Source organism: Amblyomma mixtum, chromosome 5 (assembly GCF_055824585.1).
Source record: "Amblyomma mixtum isolate Tamu chromosome 5, ASM5582458v1, whole genome shotgun sequence".
NCBI classification, from domain to species: Eukaryota; Metazoa; Arthropoda; class Arachnida; order Ixodida; family Ixodidae; genus Amblyomma; species Amblyomma mixtum.
Genome location: NC_143016.1, coordinates 147,771,912 through 147,789,435, shown reverse-complemented (window position 1 = coordinate 147,789,435; position 17,524 = coordinate 147,771,912). Strand labels below are relative to the sequence as shown.

The following is a 17,524-nucleotide window of genomic DNA, read 5'->3' as shown; positions in this document are numbered from 1 at the left end:
CCACCGCGATGATCCAGCGATGCTTTCATCGCTGCCTTCTTCACTCAGACCTTGCAAAGCCCGTCCGCTCTCTCAACCACGCGCAAGAAGTCTATGATAACATGACAAACAACTTTTGAAAGTTAAGTTCCACTCGCGTGTTTGTTGACGGCTCCATCATTTAATGTCTGTTGTTTTGTTTTTATGCGAAGCATATTAACGTAGGTTTCGGGCCTTCGCGCGACGCCCGGCGGTGGCCACCATTGACCTTGAAGTGAGATCACATGATGTGACGTCACGTGATGACGTCACACCGGCTGCAGATGGGGCCTCATATCGCGCCGTCGGACGTCGCCCGGCGGAGGCCTCCACGCTTCGGTTCGCGCCGTCGCGCGCGACGCGGCGGCGGCGCCACCATCGCTGCATCACGTGATATGTGACGTCACGCCAGGAATGAAGCGGCGCGCGCCCGCCGTCGCGTCAGGCCCGTTTCACATGCTGCGACTAGAACGAAAATAGTCGTCCTAGTCGGTGACGCCGCAGTGCGATTTTCGGGCAGTGGCTTCACATGCAACGCGTACTCAACGAATTCGGTCGGCGTGACAAGCAGGGTTGCTAGATGTCTGCTCATGCAACCCGTGAATAAACACGACTGTAATGAAACATGGAATGTGTTTATGTTATATTATTCATGCGTACTTTTAGATACCAGGTAACATTTCTTATCTTTTTAGTAAAGTAAACAGTTTTGAATTATTCGAGAAGTACGGTGGTGCGCTGAATGAAACCATTGAGACGTGAAAATAGCCCGGGCCACCAAGGCGTCGATATAACGCTTGGGCTCGCGCTGCTCGGGCTCTCTCCTCAATTTGGCAATGGCGACAGTCGGAATATACGACCCCGAAGGCGTGCGCCTTTTGATACTCGAGGAGTACTACCTCCTCGAGAAAAAAAAGTTGCTGATTGCCATGGACCCAGACAGCGTCTGTGAAGCGGAAGACGTCGACACGCCGGCGCTTTCCGCTTCCTTCGATGCCGAAAATCGCCGGCTCCTGTTGCTCGAGGAGTACTGCCTCCTCGAGAAGAAGAAGTTGTTGGAGGGCCTGCCGACACCGAGGCGTTGGTGGGTGCGGCCAGTCTGGGAAAACAGGAAGGCGGAGTCTGAATTTTACACAGCCGTGAGTTGAGAACTTTTAATGTCGCCTTGTGTGTTTTTCCGCATATTTGCTGCTTGCTGAGTCTAGCCATAATCGTGGTGTGCAGATGCCACTCCTGATCTCGGGAGACCGAGATTACTTTCGGAAGTTCTACCGGATGACGCCGGAGCGTTTCGAGGAACTCCATGCGCTGTTGGAGGATGCACTCACAAAAGATTACGTGACACGTGAGCCACTTCCTTCACGAATGAGGCTCGCGATCACCCTCAGGTTAGTGGCTTTACTGCGTGCAAGTTCGTGGGGTGTCTATACGTCTGCGGCCGATTTATGATGTCAGATTCTTGTTCTCATCCCAATAATTCTGTCATTTCTGCAATCAGTGGTTGTGGACTTGGAAGTCTGAAAAGTCACCGCACATACCAGAACGGGTAAGCGGTCATGTCTCTTACCTTCGTAAGAGACATTCGTAAAACTGAGCTGCAATATCGGGGCAAAAACTGTGTTTTTGACAATCGCTTCGGTAGGCTAACTATTTAATTGGAGCGACACAGTTTTGAGAAAAAGAATGTGGAAAGTTTTTCTAAATTTGGAGGGACTGCTCAGTGCCATAAATCTTGCATTAACTTTCTTCACCTTCTCTTTCACTTTTGTCTTTTAGGTACTTGGCATCGGGGATGCATATGCAGGAGGTGGCCTTGTCCTTCAGGGTAGGCATCTCCACAGTAGCCGGGATCATTCACTTCACATGTCGGCTCCTGTGGAAGGTGTTGCAACCTCACTGCTTAAAGGTATGCTTTATGGCATGTATACCTGAAGACTTTACATGCTTTAGTGATCATGCATGCATTTTTTGGGGGGATGATGGCCACATGACCCATGCTTTCTTCCTTCATTTCGTGAGGAAATTGGCACGTAATGACTGCAGACATAATTCAGTGGTTCCAGTTGTACAAAAGCTCCCAGGAATGTGTGATGAGGGGTCAGTGGGCATGGTGTGAATAAAAACAAACTAAAGAGTGCCAGAGGAGCGTAGGCTTTTAACTGAGAAACCGGAATGTAATGCTCGTCCTGTCTACTCTGCTTTTGTTTAGTCTCTTACAGCAGTTTTGTTTTCAGTTCTACAGTGCTAGTACGGGAAGTGCCAGAAGCCTATGCAGCTACGAGTGTTTACGCATTGCATGTCTATTCACTTTTTTAAAAAATACAAATATTAAGATACACTGAAAGCATTAAATAAAGCAGCATTAATGGACTTGTGTAATGCAGATGAACAGTGTCGTTATAATGCTGGTGCAAGAAAAATGTTTAGTCTTGCTGTGTTAACTCGAGGTCTGTGTTCAATATACCCTTGAAATCTCCATTAGCACTTGAATTTATAAATATACCATCACTGCCTCCATGTAACAATCTGATCTCTTACACCACCCCCGCTCATAAATGTGCATCTGATGGCATGGCAAATTTTTATTTCAGATGCCAACAACTGAAAAGTGGTGCGAAATCGCGAATGGTTTCCACCAAAAGTGGAATTTTCCCCACTGCGTGGGCGCAGTGGACGGAAAGCATGTACAAATACAGGCGCCACCCAATTCTGGAAGCCTGTACTACAACTACAAGGTACTACCAGTGCTTTGTTAGGTTTCAGCAAGAATGCTTATTGTTTTGGTTCCTTGCAGGGCACATTCTCCATTGTACTGATGGCGGTTGCCGACAGCAACCTGAAATTTATTATGGTTGACGTCGGTGGCTACGGTCGGCAGAGTGACGGCGGCACACTGAGTGCATGCAGGTTCGGAAAGTGCCTGGAGCAAGGTGTTCTTGGCCTGCCAGCCCCCAAGAAACTTCCCGGCTCTGCAGTTGTCGCACCCCACGTATTTATTGGGGACGAAGCCTTTCAACTTCGACCTGATTTCCTCAGGCCCTACTCTGGCAGGTGCCAGGAAGAAGAAAAAAGGGTCTTCAATTATCGCCTGAGCCGGGCAAGGTAAATTATGGTCTGAAATGCTGTTCTCAGAACATCTATTCATATATGCTATTTATTTTCAGGAGGTGCATCGAAAGTGCATTTGGCGTGATGGCATCGCGTTTCCGCATTTTTCGGCGTGTCATCAACCTTAAGCCGGAAAATGCGGATTTTGTGGTGTTGGCAACATGCGCATTGCACAACTTCCTCACCGAGGACGCCTACTACAGTGATGGGCAATACGTGGACCACGAGGACCACTTCGGTAACGTAACCGAAGGACAATGGCGCTCTACGCTGGCAGCTGATGGAGGCTCAGCGATGCTGGGCCTGCAGCCTCCTGCTGGCCATAATTTCTCTAGGGCAGCAGCTGAAGCGCGAGACATTTTTTGCTCTTATTTTTCTAGTGCTGCCGGTGCTGTACCATGGCAGCGTGCATCTGCCGGGTTGCGGCCATAATAAGATCTTTTTAACAATAAAATTTCGATGGGGCGAAATTCTAGAGGCCCATCTACTGTGCAGTGTCATCGCATGTTAAGAGAACTCCAGGTGGTCTAAATTTCCAGAGCCCCTTCACTGTGGCGTCCCTCATAGCCTGAGTCGCTTTGGGATGTTAAACCCCCCTAAACCTTTTTAACGAAGATCTCTCTCTTGGGTTTTATACTTTCAGGTGATGTACTGGTGGATGGCCGGCATCGTACCAGTTAAAGGGGGATAACCTAACTCTTTAGCTATCGACCAATTTCTATCACCTCTTCCTGTTACAAGTTACTTGAACACATAGTTTCTATCTAGCTGAAAATAACATTTTGTCACGTGTGCAGCAAGGTTTTCGGAAAGGTTTATTGGGGGTTTAACGTCCCAAAGCAACTCTGGCTATGAGAGACGCCGTAGTGAAGGGCTCCCTAATAACTTCGACCACCTGGGGCTCTTTAATGTGCCCTGACATCGCACAGTACACGGGCTTCTAGAATTTTGCCCCCATCGAAATTCGACCGCCACGGCTGAGATCGAACCTGCAGCTTTCGGGTCAGCAGCCGAGCACCATAACCACTGAGCCACCGTGGCAGTCTGTGTTGTAAAGTGTAGAGTTCATCACAGCAATCTCGTGTCTGTACAAGGGCAATAAGAAGCACTGGTGTACACACTTTCTCAATATGATCCTTTTATCAGGAGTAATGCCATGGTGCTTTTTGAGCTTTCATTTTTTTAAGCTATGGCTATGATCAACGCCAATAACATGGCTACATTTTTGTCTGAGCCCTGCGGTCAGATGTGGAACCTGTGTTGGTTGCTTTGTAGACGTCTGCATGCTCAGTACTCATTCATTGTGACTGCTGTATAACGCAATGTTAGATGTGCTTGTGTATATAGTGTATATAATGTGTACTTATGCATGTTTGCATTATTTGTCTGACATGTGTGAAGGGAGCGACGATTTGTTTTGTGAATATTTGTATGCATATAGATTACACTTGTGGAGCTGTATCTATTCTCTATCCAGTGTTTGCCTATTCCTTGTATTTTCGTACCACTTAGGATAGGATAGGACAACTTTATTTGGCTCTAGCACAAGTGTTTTTTTTTTTATGTGGTCAGATGAGTCCATCCGCAACGGTCGGTTGCCCCTATTCCAGGGCGCGTGTTCGCCAAATGCAGCCGGTACAGCCAGCGTTGACAGCACCGCCCACCGGCAGGTAGCAGCTACCATTAAGGCAGGTTATAAATATTCATTCAGAACGACGGCTTGACATCGCCGCTATGGCGCAGTGGATTAGAGGCACGTGTTGCGTATGGAAGGTCGGCCGTTCGACTCCGCTCTCTGTACTGTAATTTTATTGTTTTTTTAATACATTTTTTATTTCCTTTACCTTTTAGGTCGCAAATCGTGATGCTTAGTGGCATAGAACGCCGTTTAAGATTTTCAAAACATTTTCTGCATACTTTTACACAGATTATTCACAGCGCTGGAATATCAGTTTTGAATTTAAACTAAATATTACATGGTTAGTAACAATAGGTTGGTATAGACTTTTAAGCATTATTCAGGGAATAATTATCCCTTTTAGGTAAGCCGTTGTGACAATCTTCAGTCACCGTGATCAATTCACCGTGGTTTCAAGCCTTGTGGCTGTACAGGCTGCAGTTGGCGAATACGCTTCCAGGGCTCTGCTGGATGCTGCCGTCAGCCGAGTTCGCCGTATCAAACCGATCTGGTCATCGCGGCAGTCGCTGGAGAGCAGACCCTCCCATTATTCCACCCTTGGGTTTTGTATAACTGGAACGATGTCGGCTTTTTGACATGCCCATGTGATGTGATACAGTGTAGGTTTTTCATGGCACCACGGACAACTGTGTGCGTAAAGTGTGGGGTGAATTTTACTTAGTGTGTTTAGATTTGCATATGACCCCATTTGAAGTTGTCTCCATGTGACAGCCTTTTCTTTGTTTAAAGATTTGTGCGGTGGTGGGGACCGCATCCTGCTGCCTTTGTAGTTGTTGAGTATGGCCGAGTATTCCTGAGGTACTGGCAGGGATTCCTCAAGGTCGTTGACGTTGGATGCTCGGTAGTTAGTATATCCTCGAGCTATCCTGTCTGCTCTTGGTTTCCTGCCACCCCCGTGTGCCCCGGTACCCAGATGATCTTATGTTTGATCGGCTTGTGTGGTTTTGCATGTGCTTGTTGCATCTTGCAGTCTACAGAGCGGAGTACGCGGAGCGCTCTGTGACCGACTCCGCCACAAAGATTGCTCGAGGAGTACTGCCTCCTCGAGAAGAAGAAGTTGTTGGAGGGCCTGCCGACACCGAGGCGTTGGTGGGTGCGGCCAGTCTGGGAAAACAGGAAGGCGGAGTCTGAATTTTACACAGCCGTGAGTTGAGAACTTTTAATGTCGCCTTGTGTGTTTTTCCGCATATTTGCTGCTTGCTGAGTATAGCCATAATCGTGGTGTGCAGATGCCACTCCTGATCTCGGGAGACCGAGATTACTTTCGGAAGTTCTACCGGATGACGCCGGAGCGTTTCGAGGAACTCCATGCGCTGTTGGAGGATGCACTCACAAAAGATTACGTTACACGTGAGCCACTTCCTTCACGAATGAGGCTCGCGATCACCCTCAGGTTAGTGGCTTTACTGCGTGCAAGTTCGTGGGGTGTCTATACGTCTGCGGCCGATTTATGATGTCAGATTCTTGTTCTCATCCCAATAATTCTGTCATTTCTGCAATCAGTGGTTGTGGACTTGGAAGTCTGAAAAGTTGTCTCCATGTGACAGCCTTTTCTTTGTTTAAAGATTTGTGCGGTGGTGGGTACCGCATCCTGCTGCCTTTGTAGTTGTTGAGTATGGCCGAGTATTCCTGAGGTACTGGCAGGGATTCCTCAAGGTCGTTGACGTTGGATGCTCGGTAGTTAGTATATCCTCGAGCTATCCTGTCTGCTCTTGGTTTCCTGCCACCCCCGTGTGCCCCGGTACCCAGATGATCTTATGTTTGATCGGCTTGTGTGGTTTTGCATGTGCTTGTTGCATCTTGCAGTCTACAGAGCGGAGTATGCGGAGCGCTCTGTGACCGACTCTGCCACAAAGATAGTTGCGGCAGGCTGCTTGTGAATCAGTAAGAATTGTCAGTGACCGCCCAGTCCGATAGCCCTCCGCTGCCGCTAGAGCGACGGCCGCTTCTTCAGCCTCAGCTATCGTGCAGTCTTGCAGGGAGGCGCTGGTAATCTCGTGTAATTCCGAGTTGACTACAGTTGCCACTGCGTTGTTGGTGCCTTGTCCCGTAGTCATGGCATATGTGGCAGCGTCGACATACACTGTTGTATCTTGGGATGCGTGTGTTTTCTGTAAGCGGTCGGCCCTTGCCTCTCTTCGGTCTTTGTGGAGGTTCGGGTCCATGTTTCTTGGTATTGGTGCCACCCTGAGCGTGCTGCGGTACTCATCGGGGATCGTTTTAGTTCTCAATATTTCTCGAATTTGTTCGGTGTAGCCCAGTTTGTCGACCACCAAAAACCAAACTCTTGGGCAGCAGACCATAAAGGGGCTCTCTATGAGCACTGCCTAGCCAACAATGATGTCCTGAATCCTGGCGGTGCAGGCAGATAATCTTATCCTTTGTTGCTGTGGGAGCAAAGCAACGAAAGGATTTTGACAGCATTTCGTTAATAATGTGCGCTGTCATCAAGGGCTCCAATGCAAAGAGCCATGGGCAGTTTACCTCTGATGACAGTGAAGTTTCACTGCACAATTAGACCGAAAATAGTGTTTTTTTTTCAGAAAGAAATAAATGCCTCGAAATATCCCCCACTATTCCTCGGAAATAAACAAACCCTGCAAAAAGCACGGCCTAGTTAAATGTGAGCAACACCTTATTGTGCTCCTCAGTAGCATAATCAGAAACCGTGGCTAGGCTACGTAAATACAGTGGGCAGTCTCTTCTCTCTTTAGGCAATTGAAACAAGATATTTGTGACTGTAATGTCCTGGTAGCTCAGTTTTCCTTGTCTTTGTCATCAGTGTGCCACGTGTGGTCAACAGGTCTCATTCATTCGTCTTTTGTACCAAAAAAAAGCAAGTGCTACTGTCTGTTTTTCTCTCTTTTCCAGTGCAGATAATATTGTCTTGAAATAGGTTGCAGCACAGGCATAGTATGCGAAAAAAACATAAAGCCTGTTTCTGTTTCAGCTGTTCCCCCTGAACACATGGCATTGAGTAAAGCACATTCATACTATTGTTCTATGAGCCTTACAAGGTAATAACTTGCAGTGGCTTCTTTGCTCCATCTTTTCTTTTCACAACTGCAGCACAGTGAAATAAATGTGGTGCCATACATACCGCATCTCTTATTTATTTATTATTATTTAGTAATACTGCAGGCCAATACTTTGGCCCAAGTAGGAGGGGCATATCACAAACAGGAAAGCACAGAAAAACGTATACAATGCAACATGAAATGAACATAATGCACAAAAAGAAGCACAAATGAGAACGTCAACATCGCTAACTTGCACAAAAATGATTTTGCAATGCAGCCATGAAATCGTTTGACTGAAATACACTAATGGGAAGTGAATTCCAATCGTTTACCGTTCGAGGGAAAAAACTGTACTTGTAAGCGTTTGTTTTCGCGAAGATCGGTGCAAGGAAATACTCATGACTGTGTCGTGTTCTCCTCGTACAAGGTCGACATACAGAAGCTGGTAGCGTCATATTTTTTCCAGAAAGAGTGTTATGTAGTAGTACAAGACGATTAATTTTTCTGCATATTTCAAGTGTCTGTGTTCTATTTTGTAACATTATTGAGGACGGCGAATCCTTCCTGGCATATTTCCCGTGTATAAATCTCACTGCTTTTCTCTGTACTCGCTCAAGTTCTTTTGTGTCTTTCATGGTATGCGGGTCCCAGAGTTCGGAAGCATATTCTAACTTCGATCTCACTATTGCATTGTAGGCTAACATTTTAGTCCTTACAGGCGCGTTTTTAAGCTTTCTCTTTATGAACCACAATTTTTTTAGCGCTGCTGAGCAAACATCCGAGATATGAGTTGACCATGTCAGCTTATTGTTAAGGGTAACGCCAAGGTATTTGTATTTGTCGACTTCGAGGACAGTTCTATTTCCAAGCTGGTACGGAAAAATGCTAGCAAATTTTTTTCTTGTTACGCGTAAAAGTACAGTTTTCACACTCTTCACACTTATTTATTCTGATCGATCAAATGTTTAGGGGAATCCCCCAAGGTGGAGTAGATTTGTTATAAGGGTGTAATTACTCATTGACATTCACCCGAGCGCAGCCATACTGCTACAAAGGAAAGCTGTATAGCTTTCCTTTGTAGCCGTATGGCTGCGCTTGGGTGGATGTCAGTGAGTAATTACACCCTTATTACTTATTTATTCTGTCGTTATCATCAAGTAGTAAAATAAGTAATAAATAATAAGTAATAAGGGTAATAAATAAATAAATAACGTAATAAATAAGTAATAAGGGCGTAATTACTCACTGACATCCACCCGAGCGCAGCCATACGGCTACAAAGGAAAGCTGCATAGCTTTCCTTTGTAGCCGTATGGCTGTGCTTGGGTGGATCTCAATGAGTAATTACACCCTTATTACTTATTGTGCTGTCACAATAAATAGTGACAGCACAAGACATAACTAGGACGGGTTTGGTGCCGGGATAAGGCTATTTCGACGTTTGAGCACAGAAATGTTGGCAAAGCTGCCACAGTAATTTCAAAGGTCCAGAATGATTCCGGTCACTTGAGTGCCTTTATAGCGAACCGACAGCCCACAGCACGTGACTATTTTTCCATTTCGCCGCCACCGAGCCGTAACACAAACTCGGAGGCATTCGTCTCGCGCTGAGCGGCAAACTTTACGGTACTTAACCGGGCACAGGCGTGTAGTCCCAATTCGTGAACAAGACTGGGCATCATTACGCTTAGTGTCAGTTTTCTTGTTTAAGGAATAGAAATTTTACTGAAATGAGAGCCCACTCTGTGCACGTGGTTGGCCTTCGCAGTGTGTAAACAATTACAAGGCCTGAAAAATATGCGAGCAAAAGACGTTTTCGATATTTTTTTTTTTAGCAGAGCACAGTATACTATGGTTCATTGCCGTTTTTATGTTCTCGTTAAACAAAGCAGTGCAGAGTACCACTGTTTAAAACGCCGAGAATCCGCACGTGCAGCTGCGTACATATACAGCGTGCATTGAACATGTTGTCTGCGTCGACCTTCCGAGCCGGCTATCGTTTATTGTCAAACAAGGGGCGGCGCAATCACTCATGATCAGAACTTCGACATTACAATTAACAGCGCGAAGAAAAAACATACTAAAATAAAAATGGACCAAAAGAAGTGGTACTCACCGTTGGGGTCGATTGATCGCAAGGCGTCTCTAACCTCCTCCCACAGTCCAGTTTTGTTTGAATTTTTTCTGTAGTCATTCGATTTCACATTCCACAAAAGTGGCCGCCTCTCTACTTCATCGATGAGAAGTTCATTAAAACACGCGCGCGAGCCTTCAACACCTCGAGGAGCAGACATGTTTGCGCACGTGCGCTCGCAGCAACCAAAACACACTTTGTGTTTGCCGCTGCATTCGTTCTGCTACACGTGACCACACGTCCATGACGTCACAATGCTTCCCATTGGTCAGTCGCAGCGCGATCACATGACGCTGCGTACGGATTCCAACCGGACGGAACCGCTGCACGGAATGTGTTGATGATGTTATGACCCGCGTATTTTTAGATCCAAGGCAATATTTCGTACGTTTTGATTAGAATAAATAGTTTTGCTTACGCCGCGGGAACAACTCCCACGTGACCCCACGCCGAAACGGCGCGTGACGTCACGTCACGTGCCGTCTCGGCGCTGCCCATTGGTCAGTCGCAGGGCGACGCTGCGACTGAATTCCAACCGGACGGAACTTGGTCGCAGGCCGTCTGCGACTAGACCGACGGCCCTCTCCAGTCGCAGACCGACCGAATTCGCAGTGTCGCAGGCGAGAATCGCATGCATGTGAAACGGGCCTCAGTCTCTGTGCCCGCAACCGCGCCAGCGTATTTGCGCCGGGCGTGTATGCAGTCAAGAAGCCTCCAAACGCTAAGGACGTTAATAATAAGAATGCAAAACGAAGGCTGCTTCGCATACACTGGGGCTTAACCTTGATAAGCCTCCAACTTTTTTATTTTAATGGCGATCGCACTTTCGCCTTGTGCAAAGAATTCAGGATTAATTGCTAACAAATCGACTGCTTGGGCTGACGAAAAGACCAAGATATCTCTAAGTAAATTTTATCCGCACATGATTAGCACTTTATACCACCGAAAAAAAGTTTAAAATTCATCCGTAGTAACTATAGTATCCACCGAGACAACTCGAAAGCAGCGCTCCAAAAAACACCAAATAAATTTTGCCGAGTTCTCGAAAATTAAAAACCGAGAATTCCAACTCCTACTTACTAACCGCCGGTAAAGAAATTGGGGGTTAGTTTTTGAGAAACATCACTTCTTCGCGGTTTACTCAGCTTTTGTGCGTGAAGGAGCATTCCTCATGCAAGGCGGACGATTCGAGGCCGTGAAAAGATTTTGTAGCAGAATACGGCAGAGAGTTAGACAAGAGCATAACAATTAAGTAATTACATTTGGTTAAGGCACGTATTTTTAAAACGGGTTTCTAGGTGAGTAACAATATGGCGGTCCTTGCTTGAACTTCCTGGTAATTATCCGAAATCTCGGTGAAAGGTTTACAGAATATTCTGTTCATTTCGAATAATTTTGAAAATCCAGAATTTGATTCTTTTGAATTAAATAAAAGGATATTCGATTCGCTATTTGAAATTTTCGAATATATGCTCAGCCCTACTTTAAACTTTGTTGACGCCTATGCAGTGCCCAGGCTCGTTTTGTTTTAGCAAAAGGATCTCCTCGACATGTCTTAGCACGCCAGCATTTGCTGACTAACATCACGCCACCTGCAATGATGCCTTGTCGGAACGCTTCCGGTTCGGTCATTGCACTTCCGGTCACCACTTGCGTCACTCGCTCAGTCCTTTTAATGAGGCATTACCCGTCCTCTCCCGCCACGTCCGGCCTTCACCGCTCCGGCCGCCTCCCATAGATAGGCTCCATGTCAGAATCCCCGCAAACTGCCCCCAGCTTCTCCCCCTCCCTTCACACATACACTCCAACCTCCTCATTGAACCCCTCCCAGGCAACACATATCCCGAGTACAACGCCGCGCGCAGTGCGGCACGCACACGCGCCCTCGCTACGAATCGGAACATGACGCCGTATGGTTGGCCGCAGCCTGTGCGGCCACGGCTGCAGAGGTAGCGATTGTGGACCAGACGGGCTGTACACTCATCACCACCCCACTCCCACCCACCTCCACCCCAAAGTAAGCAGAGGAGGCTGCAATAGGCGCTGCCATTGCCCACATTGAAGCCCAGTACATGCTTCGCGACTCCAAAACCGTATTACTAAATTTTTCTGCATGCAGAATTCACGATACCGCCTACTCCGTCTTACAGTCCCTTCCTGCTACACCCGCCATGTGGAGGTGATCTGGTTGCCTGCGTACTCTGGAAACACTGGTAACGAGGCCGCCGATGTCCACTCCCGAACACTAATAAACTGGGTGCCGGCGGACTAGAGCCTAGAAGACTCGAGAGAGCGCATGCATACCTTCAGAGAGCTGACGCAGGCCTATCGCGCCGAACGTCAGCTCTACCCCCCACCCCACCCAACCCTTACCGACCACCACAGCATCGTTTGGGGCCGCCTGCAGACCCGAACGCTCCCCACCCCCTACCTGCTATCCCTCATCCACCCGGGTGCCTTCACCCCATCCTGTTCCTTGTGCTGCCACCCCACCGCTACCCTAACCTACATCCTCATAGGGTGTTCTGCTGATCCTCGCCCGCCGGGCTTGGAGCTCTCCTCCTGGGAGGAATGGGAGGCCTCACTGCTCGGGACGGACCCGCACTGCGAGAAGACCGCCAACAAGTGGGCCGCAGATGTGCTGCAGCGTCATGGGCTGCAATGCATCTAGCGCAGAGCAGCGTGACTGGCCCGGGCTTGTAGCCCACACAAGTGGACAATAAAAGTTTCTTCTCTCTCTCTCCCTTCCCTCTCGGGCGTGCGTTCTTTTCTTTGCTCGCTACTTTCTCCTCTCCAGCGGCGCTGGCTCAGTTGTTACGGCGCTCGGCTACTGAGTCGGCGGACCTGAGTACGAAGCATGATCGCGGCGGCCGCATTTCGATGGAGGAGAAACGCAAAAGGCACCTGTGTGCTGTGCGATGTGAGTGCGCGTTAAAGGGCCCCACGGGGTCGAAATAATCACGGCGCCTTCTACTTTTGCACCTTTTTCTCTCTTTCGCTCCCATCTTACTCCCTTCACGGCATGGACGAGGCGTCTACACAGAAGTGAGACAGCTGCTACGCCATTTCTACCCTTCAAAAAAAAAAAGTCAGATTCAATTCCTTGGCATTTCAGCGTCTGTTGGCTCTCGTTCAGCACCAAGAACTAAACATATATATTGGGTATGATTTCTTGACAAGAAAAGAGATATTTTTCTTTCCATTCCATGCAAGCTCGTAACTTCCATCATGACGCCAAGAGTATTAGGGCCTTTGACGAAGCTGGATGGCAGTGTGCAAATCCCTAGAGATTTGCGTGAAAACATTGACTTCGTTACAGATTTTTTGCGATAATGGCTGGCGAAACCAATACCGACATTGTGTTTTTTTTTTACTTCTCTAGCTTACCGTGAAATGTAGTAGCGTGCGGCAGCCGAGCGGCCGCAGCAAAGAACCAGCGAAGACCGGTGCAGGACAAGGAATCAGCGTTTATTTGTCTGACGCTTCTTTTATACGCAGGGGTTGCTTATCCGCTGCTGCTATCAGTGCGCGTCATGGCAAAGTGACGCGTCATGCACTTGACGCTATCACATTCCTTCCCTCCAAGATCTTCGCCTCCACTCATTAGGTGCAGTGACGGAGATCGTGGGAGGTATATCGGTCTGGTGGTTTCCGGGCGCGCTGGCTTCTGCGCGCTGTTGTTGGTGGAGAGTCGGAAGGCGCTTCAGCTTGCGCTTCAGGATGTGCGTTGTGAGCAGCTGGCAGTTGCAATTCTTGCCCGTCTTGTGGTGGCGGGGTCGGGGTTGGTGCATCATCACGAAGAGGGGGTGCTGCCGCGTCCGCGTCATGCTGCGCCCCTTGTGGTGGGGAGGGGAGCGTCTCCTGATGACGCCCAAAGTCATCGGCGTCGGGTCGTCTCGGGGCTTCCGCCCCGGTGTCCAGTCCTGCATACTGGAAACAGCTGCGCGATCGCAAATAATCAACATGAATGTGCCGAACTGTGTTCAGAGTCTCTACTAGATAGGTCACAGGGCTGACTAGCCGCACTATACGCCCTTCCGTCCATGACACCTTCTCTTGCCGGACAGTCTTCACGTACACCCAGTCTCCTTCCTTAAACGAACGAAAAGTTGGTCTCCGTTGGTCATGCTGCTGTTTTAGCACTTCTTGCTTACTCTGCATGTCATCCCAAAATGATGGCCTTAGTAATGACAGTTTAGTGCGCGGAGTTCGTTTCAGAAACAGTTCAGCCGGACACTTGCCTGTTGCCGTGTTAGGAGTTGTCCTATACGCCAGCAGGAAGTCGTCCAGTCTCTCCCGCATCGATCTGTTGTTACCTCCCTTGTTGTCGTGCAGAAGCTGCTTGCGAAGACTCCTTTTTACAGTTGGCACCGACCTTTCGGCAGCCCCGTTGGACTGCGGATGGTATGGCGGGCTGTACGTGCGTCGGATGCCACAGGCATCGAGGAAGTCCTGGAACTCCTGCGCTGAAAACTGGAGGCCGTTATCAGAAACCAGTTGTTCAGGGTATCCGTAAGCAGCAAACATACTCCGCAAGTGCTCGATAGTCTTCGCGGCTGTAGTAGAGCGCCTAGGAAACACTTCGATCCACTTTGAAAACGAGTCCACGCACAAAAGAAATGTCGTTTTTTCAAAGTCAAAAAAGTCCACATGCATTCGCTGCCAACAACGGGCGGGAAACGGCCATGGCTTGAGTGGAGAACGGGGAGCGCTATTTTGCATTTGTTGGCAAATGCTACACGTTTTTACCGTGCTATCGATGTCTGCGTCTAGCCTTGGCCACCAGAGCAGGCTACGTGCGAGCATCTTCATGCGTGAAGCACCGTAGTGTTCCGTGTGCAACAGACTCAACACTGCATTTTTCAGCTTTGTTGGCACAATAACACGACTGCCCCATGTGACGCATCCCGCTTCTAGCGACAGCTCCGCTGGTATGTTATAGTACGGTACAAGTTGAGCATCTCTGATTTGTGCTGGCCATTCTTCAAGCGTATATCTGTAGACTTTGCTGAGAATGCCGTCATACTTGCTAGCTTTGGCAACGTCTTTAGCCGTCAGTGGCGTAGTTTCAAAAACAGCGAGCGTATGTGTCTCATCAACGCTGTTTTCGATTGTAACAGGCAGTCTGGACAGCGCGTCCGCCACTTCCATTTCAGACCCTTTCCGATATCTCAAGTCGTAGCGATAAGAAGCCAGGATTAACGCCCACCGTTGCATTCGAGCAGCCGCCAAAGATGGGACCTGCTTCCGTGGCCCTAAGATGCTTATTAATGGTTGACGATCCGTCAACAACGTGAATACCCTTCCATATAGGTAACGATGAAACTTCTTGAGAGCAAAGATTATTACCAGCGCTTCTCGCTCGATCTGGGCATAGCCACGCTCAGATTGCGATAACGTCCTGGAAGCAAAAGCGACAGTCTTTTCTTGCCCACTTGGAAGTATTTGAAAAAGAACCGCGGCGACCCCATACTGCGACGCATCACAGCTTAGAGCCAAGGGTTGCTTCGGATTGTAGTAACCAAGTACCGGACTGGTCGTGAGCAAGTTCTTTGTTTTTCGAAACGCGCGAGAACACTCGCTTGTCCATTTCCAACGCGTGCCCTTCTTCAGGAGCTCGTAGAGCGGCGTAGCCACAGTCGCCAAGTTCGATAGGAACTTGGAGTAATATGTTACCATTCCCAGGAAAGACTTCAGTTCAGTACCATTTGTAGGCTCCGGTGCACGCTCTATTGCCCTTGTTTTCGATCCCAGTGGCTTTATTCCATCCGCTGAAATTATGTGGCCCAGATAGCGGACTTCACTGCAAAAGATCTTGTATTTTTCCATGCGCAGCGTCACATTGTGCTCCTGCAATCGTGTGAAAACTTCTTCCAGCCTTTGCCGACATTCCTTCGCACTTGAACCTCCAATGATGACATCATCAATATAACACCCTACTTGAGGGATACGCTTGAGAAGCCCGTCCATAAGCGACTGGAATATGGCAGGAGCACTGGCAATGCCGTAAGGGAGCCGCTGGTACTGGTAAAGGCCTTGGTGGGTGTTTATAGTTAAAATCACCTTTGCATCTTTAGCAAGTTCTACTTGCTGGTAAGCGGCTGCAAGGTCTAGGACGCAGAATACTTTTGAGCCTGCCAATGTTGTGAACAAATCTTCTGGCAAGGGAAGAGGGTAGTGCTCAGTCAGCAGCACAGGGTTCACCGTGACCTTGTAGTCACCGCACAACCGCACTTTTGCTCCTCCGTCTTTCGGTACCACTACCAAAGGAGTCGCCCAATCGCTTCTGGTGACCCTTTTCAGTACCCCCGCCCGTTCCAAGGACTCTAGCTCCTCGGACACAGCTTGCTTCAATGCAAAAGGCACGGGACGGGCCTTGCAAAATACTGGCTTGCTGTCTGGCTTCAAGAGGACCTGTGCTTTGTAGCCCGTTATCAGCTCCATCTGCGGTGAAAACAAAGACTGAAACTTCTTAAGTTCCTCCACGGCGTCGTCTTGCTGTATAGCTTCAACTTCCTGCCAGTTTAATTTCAGCTTCATCAGCCAGTTGCGGCCGAGCAGACACGGCAACAATTTCCCACCGTCATCTACTATCAGAACAGGTAGAACGTCAGTTTGATTAGCATGCTCAACACGCACATTAGCCGACCCTACGACCGGCACTAGTTCTCCTGTGTACGTTCGTAAAGGAACTGTAGCCGTCGTTACTGTCAGATGGAGAAACTTGCGATGAAAAACTGACTTCGGCATGACGGTGACGGACGCTCCTGTGTCTATTTGCATCCTTACGGCCAGTCCTTCCACTAGAACTGTGACATAGTATGCAGACTTATTTGTTGTCATACTGTATATTTCTTGCTCTTCGTCTGATTCATCGGCCGAGCTATCGATTGCATTCAGCGCCTTCAGTTTGCCTGTGCGCTGCCTGCACTTTGATTTCTAGTGACCTTGCTGTCCGCAGTTATGACACTTGTACTTGCTATATCGGCAATTACTGGCCGCATGGCGTTTACCGCAACGGAAGCACTCTACGGGCTCAGTCTTGCTTCGGTAGTTGTCCTTAGCACGGTCGCCTTGGTTCAGAACATCAACTTCTATTCCTGAGCGCCTTTGTGGTAATACTTTGCAGCTCTTCTAGCTTTACTTGTTGAGTCTGGGTGGTGGCTAGTTTTCGATTTAACGCAATTTCGCACGCCCCTTCGAACGACAGCTTTTCAGCTGCGAACAGCTCACGCTGAGTGTCGACGCAGCATAGCCCGGCGACAAGCCTGTCTCTAAGCGCTTCGTCGAGAAATTCGCCAAACTCGCAACTTCTGGCCAGGTGCTTCAGCTGCACAATAAATTCGCCTACAGTCTCTTGCTCAAGTTGCAATCTTCGGTTAAATCGGCACCTTTCCGCAATCACGGCGTTTCGGGGACTGTAGTGGGTTTTCAGTACCGCCGTGACCTCGTCATACGTTTTGCTGGCAGGGGAATTCGGAACTAGCAGGTTCCTCAGTACTTCATACACTCGAGGTCCAACTACAGTCAGGAATACGGCTAGCT

At 48.5% G+C, this 17,524-nt stretch overlaps 1 protein-coding gene across 1 annotated transcript; it reads left to right on the top strand.

Annotated features, from left to right (window-relative positions):
* The first annotated feature begins 425 nt into the window (after positions 1–425).
* LOC149344106 (uncharacterized) lies at positions 426–1,467 on the top strand. Its single transcript, XM_089547144.1, has 2 exons — positions 426–1,157; positions 1,243–1,467. The coding sequence occupies exons 1-2, from the start codon at positions 855–857 to the stop codon at positions 1,465–1,467; spliced, it is 528 nt and encodes a 175-aa protein (XP_089403270.1). The 5' UTR covers positions 426–854.
* Positions 1,468–17,524: the final 16,057 nt, after the last annotated feature.

Bases quoted from the DNA above. Each gene is read 5' to 3' on its own strand.
- LOC149344106 (XM_089547144.1), top strand. From the start codon at position 855: ATGGCGACAGTCGGAATATACGACCCCGAAGGCGTGCGCCTTTTGATA. The intron at 1,158-1,242 runs GTGAGTTGAGAA...CGTGGTGTGCAG, and splicing joins AGTCTGAATTTTACACAGCC to ATGCCACTCCTGATCTCGGG.